Below are 6,962 nucleotides of genomic sequence, written 5' to 3'. Positions count from 1 at the left end.
TTACCTTTTAGCTCTTTTAGGATCAAGCAAAGCAAGCTCAGCAAGTCTATCACCACCCATACCCATGTTCTTCTTCCCACCACCATCTTTACCACTCACAGAAGCTATAATCGATTCGATATTAAACGAAGCAGAACTCGTCTCTCCATCCATAGAACTACTCCTGTTATGATGATTCCCTTTCTTCTTCTTCTCTCCTGAGCTCGTAGCTAGGGATTTCCCAGTAAACTGTTCCTCAGTAACCCCTAAATCATCGAAGAAATCTGAATCAACCGAGAAGCTACGAACATGGCGGCCGAAGGGTTTCGGAGGAAGAGGGTTATTAGGTGGAACACCGTTGGATGAGGTTTCTTCTGGAGGCGAATCAACGGACATCGGAGAAGGTTGTGGTTGTAGTGGTGGTGGAGTGTTGAGGAAGTCTAGGGAAGAGAAATCGATATCGGAAGTATCGAATAAGAGGAGATCGTCGATTGATTCGCCGGAGAAGAAAGTTTCAGAGCGAGCTCGACGGTGGTGAGAGACACGTTGACGTGGAGCTTCTGGCATACGTTCTATCTCACTGAGAATCGTTTGATTTGGTCCTCCTCCGTCCATTGATTTTTTTTTTTTTGTTTTTTGTTTGGCCGGCGGCAAGGTTAGAGGTGTTTTGACAACCTACCGAACACCCAAGTAAAGAAATCTGGAAAGTACACAAGTATTTATTTTTGTTTTGTCGAGAAAGCAGAGCAGGTAAGTAAAGTTAAAGTAAGTACCAAGTAGGGCCAAAATGATGTTCGGTCTGAAAAAAAACATATATTCTCCAAAGTTACCAACAAAAGACTTTAAAAAGTGTCTAATGTTTATTATTAAACACATAATAACATAGTTTTTTTTAATATATAACTAATCTGTTTAATAAACATACAAAAATATAGTAGAATACATCATTTCACCTAAAATATAACTGATTAAATATTAGTTTCATTTTACTCATGCAAAAAATCACAACTGAAAAAGTAGAAAATCATTATTTCTACTGAAAATTAGCTACTTTCCCATCATTTCAGTGTAGAAAATTATTACTAAAAGCTTAATTTCTATAAACATCACCTATAATTTCAGTGTTATTATTAATATATTTCTTTAAATCAATAACTAATCAATAAAATAATATATTCGGGATTGGGATGGTGATATTACAATGACGCGCAAGAAACTACATTGTTAGGCGCAAAGTGTCTTCCAAAGACACTGTATATCTCCTTTTTACTTGGAGTTAGACGTTTTGATGTGAGTTATGGAAAATATTTGTCTGAAAGACTAGTTTGTCAGCCTTTTCAAACGGATTGTGCTGAGCACAAACAAATTCGTAATAATCTTCAGTTATGTCCAACGAACAACGATACCATGGTGCAATTCTCCCCATAACACTAGGATTCATGATGGACGATTCTGCCTTATAATGAATCGAATCCACGACGGACAACTTTACCAGCAGAATTCTAATACTTTAGTTACACATTACACCATTAATCTACAAAAAAAGTCCACAATTTTTGAGACACACACGAAGTAGAGACTCTTAACTTTCGTCTTCTTAATTAGTAAATCACAAAACAAATATTTTGTTTCCTCTTTTTTTTTTTCAAAAACCACAAAATCTGCCTATATCTCGAGAATATCTTTTCCAAAATCTCAGCCTTACATCTCAGATTCTATTAAACCATTAACCAAAATCAATGAATCAAACATCAATTGAATTTGAGCCGTACCAGCTTTATCAACCCTATCTCCTCTGTACCAGCTCCGATCTTGTGAGTGATTCACAACTCACACACACCAATCGAATTTCGCAAGAACGAAAAAAGATTAAAATCCAAAGCTTTGGTGAAAATATCTACTAGTTGTTCTTCAGTATCAACATGCTCAATCAAAACTTGCTTTCTTTCAACTAATTCTCTTATAAAATGATGTCTCACATCAATGTCTTTGGTTCTTGAATGTTGAACTGGATTTTTAGATATATCAATTGCACTCCTATTGTCACAATACACTTGTAGCACCCCTAATTCCATACGATAATCTGCTGACATCTACTTCATCCATAACAACTGAGTACAACAACTCCCCATTGCTATATATTCTGATTCAGCTGTAGACAAAGACACTGAATTTTGTTTCTTACTCAACCAGGCTATTAGATTGTTGCCTAGAAAGAAACAACCTCCACTTGTACTCTTTCGATCTGTTACACTTCCTGCATAATCCGCATCACAAAAACCAACCAATCCTTTGTTTGAACCTTTAGAGTACCAAATCCCAAAATCAACAGTTCCTTTAACATACTTGATAATTCGTTTGACGGCTTCAAGATGAGACTGTTTTGGTTTTGACTGAAACCTTGCACTTATCCCCACACTAAAACTCAATTCTGGTCTACTAGCAGTAAGATATATCAAACTCCCTATCATTCCTCTATACTGTTTGACATCTACATCCTTGTGAGAACTAGATCTGAGTTCTCCTTCCGAAGTGTTTTTCCGAACGGAGGAGCCTATCACTGTCGTAGTTCCGAGCTGAATTTAGAGACTACGTATCGTAAATTGGAAACGAGTGTTATTGCTTTATTCAGAGTTTTTTTTTTTATCCCACGTTTACAGTCTCCCCCCTTCTCTACTTATATTGTTCTATTACAATTAAATGCGAAATCAGTTCACTCTGTTAATCTCGCTTTCTCATTTAATCTAATTAATAAAAGGAATCTTTTGACCGTTCCCTGATCTCCGAAGTGACGCCGGAGACCAGCTGGGTTTGCTTCTCTTCGCTTGCTGGGCTTAGCGGACTACCTTTGCCTTTGGCTTGGGCTCATTTCATCAGTTTGCCTTGTGCCTCGGCCTGTAACCCGGAGTGTTAATCGTGGTACCAACAATCCTTACCATCAACATCTTTTGATAGTTTCCATGCAGTACTCATAGGTATCAAAACTTCTTTACACTTATCCATCTGAAACTTTTTAAGAAGTTGTCTAGCATAGGTGCTTTGTGAAATAAAAATTCCTTGATCTGACTGTGTAATCTGGAACCCGAGAAAATACTTTAATTCTCCAACCAGACTCATCTCAAATTCTTGTGTCATACTACTCACAAACCTATCCACCAACTCCTTTGAAATACCTCCAAAAATAATGTCATCAACATAAATTTGCACCATCATGATATCATCATCTTGTTCCAAGATAAATAAGGTCTTGTGCACACTTCCTCTATTATAGTTCTGCTCTAATAGGAAACAAGTTAGCCTTTCATACCAAGCTCTTGGAGCTTGCTTCAACCCATAAAGAGCTTTCTTTAGCTTATATACATACTCAGGCCTAATTGGATCTTCAAAACCTTTAGGTTGTTCAACATAGACTTCTTCTTGTAAAATCCCATTCAAGAAGGCACTCTTAACATCCATCTGAAAAACCTTGAAGTTCAGAATGCAACCCATTCCTAGAAATAGTCTAATGGACTCAAGTCTTGCTACTCGCGCAAAAGTTTCTTCAAAATCTACACCTTCGATCTGCGTATACCCTTGTGCAACCAATCTTGCTTTATTGCGAACCACAACACCACTCTCATCAATTTTGTTCTTGAAATTCCACTTTGTATTAATGATATGCACATCTATTGGTCTACGAACCAGTTCCCAAACATCATTACGCTCAAACTGTTCCAGTTCTTCTTCCATGGCTATAATCCAAAAATCATCTTGAACAACTTCTATATGATCCTTGGGTTCGATCATTGACACAAAGCACTCACAGAAAACTGTTTCTAGAGTTGTAAAGTAACTTGTCATCTTCTTAAAGTCAAGCTGAATTCCTCTAGTCTTCATTTTTCCATTCAAGTATCCAATGACATCAAATGCAGAGTGATTCTTATGAACTTGTTGTACTTCTTCTGGTTTTGTAACAGAAATATCTAACTCAGAAACTTCATTGCGTGCTTTAATGATACTCACTTGTTCTGAATCACTGTCATCATCTCGTACAGCTACAGACTGGTCATCAAAAACCACATTTACTGATTACATGATTAAGCTTGTACGTCTGTTGTACACTCTAAACGATGTACTGCTCTCTGCATAACCCAAAAAGATGCCTTCATCACTTATGGAATCGAATTTACCAAGATAATCTTTGTCATTTAAAATGTAGCATTTGCACCCAAAAACATGGAAATAGCTCAGATTTGATGTTTTGCTTTTCCACAACTCATAAGGCGTCTTGGTTGTATCTCTTCGTACATAGTCCCTATTAATTATATAACATGCAGTGTTTAAAGCTTCAGCCCAGAATTTCTTAGGAACAAGGTTTCGATGAATCATTGCTCTTGCCATTTCTTGAAGAGTTCTATTTTTCTTTCTACCACTCCATTCTGTTGTGGGGTTCTTGGTGTTGAGAACTGATGTGCAATCCCACATTGTTTTCACTTTTACGCTTGGGTACCCCTCGAATTATCTCTTTATTCATAAAAGTAGTTAGATTTCATGTATTCATATGACCAAGTCGTTGGTGCCATATATCTATACTACCCTGAGCATTGTAGCATTTGATTGATTGTTTATCCCACATGTAACAATTATTTCCAGATCTTTCACCATATAACTTGATATTACCTGATTCATCCAATGCTTTGCAATCGACTTTTGTGAATAAGACTGATAATCCTTCATCACAAAGTTGACTAATATTTATCAGATTGGCACGCAATCCTTGAACTAGATATACATTCATAAGTTGTGGAAGCTCTGTATCACATGTTGTACCTTTGCCTTGTATGAACCCATGACTTCCATCTCCAAATGTTACTGTACCTCCCTTCAATTTCTTAATGTTCTGTAGATTACTCTTGGTTCCAGTCATATGTCTTGAGCAACCGCTATCAAAGAACCAATGCTCTGCATCTTCTTGTTCTTCAGTAATCATGACCATATTGCATCTAATTCCTGATCCAGAAGCTACAGTTGACCCTGACGCTTCTAACTCCATTCCAAAAGAATCTTCCTTGGCGCTTTAAGGTACAAACCTTCTGCCAATACTTATAACAAAAATGTTTGAAGTGACCAATTTTACCACAAAAATAACAGCTCAAAGTCCATTAGAAACTCCCGTAGATGTCTCTTTTTCAGATTTATATGCTTCAGCCGACACAAATTTAGTTGTCTGCGATTTAGCTCCCTTGTTCTCATTATAGCCTAAACCTCTATGAGTATTCTCTGTTCTCCCATAGCTCAAGATCTTGTCAAGTTGCTTTGTGCCAGCGAACATATGAATCTTTCTATGCTGTTGATCTAATTCAGATTGTAGTTCAGCGGTTCTTTTCTTTTCATTAAGCAGCTCTTCTTCAAACTTGTCTGCTTTTGCCGATAAAACCAACTATTCTTTCATCAAATCTAGTGAATCCTTAGCAATCTTTTTTTCATTTATTAATTCATCTTGCAGAGACATAAAAAGTGCTTCTAGACGAATTTTTTCTTTTATCAACCCTTGATTTTCCTTTCCAAGAGTAATAAGTGTGTTTCGCACTTCTTTGTAACTCTGAACAATGTCAAGAACTTCTTCTCCTTCTGAGTCTGAATCAGTTACCTCTTCCCCATTCTCAAATTCAGTGATTCCTACCATAGCCACTAAATTAATGAGCTCTTCTTCACTGTTGCAGTCACTGTCTGATTCATCCTCAATACTAATCATAGATTTCTCTTTCTTAGCTTTAGGATTACTCACACACTCTTCATGGGTGTGTCCAGTACCTTTGCAAATTGTGCACTTGGCATCTCGTAACTTGATTGTTGGACACTCTCGAATAAAATGACCATACCCCTTACATTCATGACACTGCATATCAGCCTTTTTGTCCTCACTCGTCTTTTTGAATGAGTTGCTCTTCCTTGGACCTTGACCTCGTTCTATTCTTCTCAAAGCTCGATCAAATCTTCTTACCAACAGGCTCACAACATCTTCTTCTCCTTGGTCAGTTATGTCTTTGCTAACTGCTAGAGCTATTCCTTTTGGTTTGTTAATTCCATTAAGTTCTATCTCGTGTGCCTGTAGCATTCCGACCACTTCGCCATAACTGAGATTGTCTAAGTCTTGAGAGACAATTAAGGCTGTCTTGTATCCCATGAATCCTGATGGAAGACATCTTAAAAACTTTTTGACTAACTTCTGATCCTTATAAGTTTTCCCAAGAGTTTGAGCTTCTTGAGCTAAAGCACTCAACTTTGAACTAAAGTCCGAAATTGATTCATGCTCCTCCATCTTTAGATTCTCAAATCTAGAGGCCAACATATCTTTTCTCGAACTTTGTACTTTTGTTGTACCTTCATAATTAATTTGAAGAATATCCCATGCTTCTTTAGCAGTTTCACATCCTTGAATCAATTCAAACTGTTTTCTTCCAACACTACAATGAATAGCACTTAAAGCTCTTGAGTTGAACTTAGATCTCTTTTGTTCTTAATCGGTCCAGTCTGACTCAAGTTTAGGAATTTGCTTGCCTGATTCATCTTTGATCGTCGGTTCCTCCCACTTTTCTAGAACAGTTTTCCAAGCAAGCCGATCAATACCTACGATGATAGATTTAATCCTTGATTTCCAAAACCCATAGTTTTCGTCATCCAAGACAACCTTGTTGTTGTTGATCAGATCTCCATAGCTCTCCATCTTGTCCACAGAATCTCACCTGTAGTAATCCGAACAAGCCCTGCTCTGATACCAATTGAAAGTGTGAGAACTTATGATCTAAACAATTCCAATAACGATTTCTTTAAACACTCTTTGATTGATAGAAAATCTGTTTACAAGTTTGTTCTAAACAATTTTCTAATCTCTCAAAAACTCTCTTAAAGAATTCTCTTGCTCCCTCTAAGTTTTTAGCTCTTTTTCTTAAAGACTAAAACTTATTAGCTAGATAAACTTTATCTTGTTTGTGCTAAAGCTC

The 6,962-nt window shown here is 36.9% G+C and overlaps 2 protein-coding genes across 2 annotated transcripts in view; both read right to left on the bottom strand.

Annotated features, from left to right (window-relative positions):
* LOC104777538 (transcription factor VIP1) overlaps positions 1 to 700 on the bottom strand; it is a 2,431-nt gene extending 1,731 nt beyond the window's left edge. Inside the window, exon 1 of the mRNA XM_010501814.2 lies at positions 5 to 700. Within this exon, the coding sequence (XP_010500116.1) occupies positions 5 to 594 (590 nt within the window). The 5' untranslated portion in view covers positions 595 to 700. The remainder of the gene's footprint in view (positions 1 to 4) is intronic.
* On the bottom strand, positions 5,111 to 6,685 carry LOC104779122. The gene is made up of 3 exons (XM_010503513.1): positions 6,498 to 6,685; positions 5,549 to 6,425; positions 5,111 to 5,398 (listed from the first exon to the last, which is right to left on the bottom strand). Exons 1-3 carry the CDS (start codon positions 6,683 to 6,685, stop codon positions 5,111 to 5,113), a joined length of 1,353 nt encoding a protein of 450 aa, XP_010501815.1.

Source organism: Camelina sativa, chromosome 3 (genome assembly GCF_000633955.1).
Source record: "Camelina sativa cultivar DH55 chromosome 3, Cs, whole genome shotgun sequence".
Taxonomy (NCBI): Eukaryota; Viridiplantae; Streptophyta; class Magnoliopsida; order Brassicales; family Brassicaceae; genus Camelina; species Camelina sativa.
The sequence above is the reverse complement of the archived record's forward strand: the minus strand, read 5'-3'. Positions and strand labels throughout refer to the sequence as shown.

Bases quoted from the DNA above. Each gene is read 5' to 3' on its own strand.
- LOC104779122 (XM_010503513.1), bottom strand. From the start codon at position 6,685: ATGGAGAGCTATGGAGATCTGATCAACAACAACAAGGTTGTCTTGGAT. The intron at 6,426-6,497 runs GTCAGACTGGAC...TATTCATTGTAG, and splicing joins AAGCAAATTCCTAAACTTGA to TGTTGGAAGAAAACAGTTTG. The intron at 5,399-5,548 runs GTGCGAAACACA...ATGAAAGAATAG, and splicing joins TTGTTCAGAGTTACAAAGAA to TTGGTTTTATCGGCAAAAGC.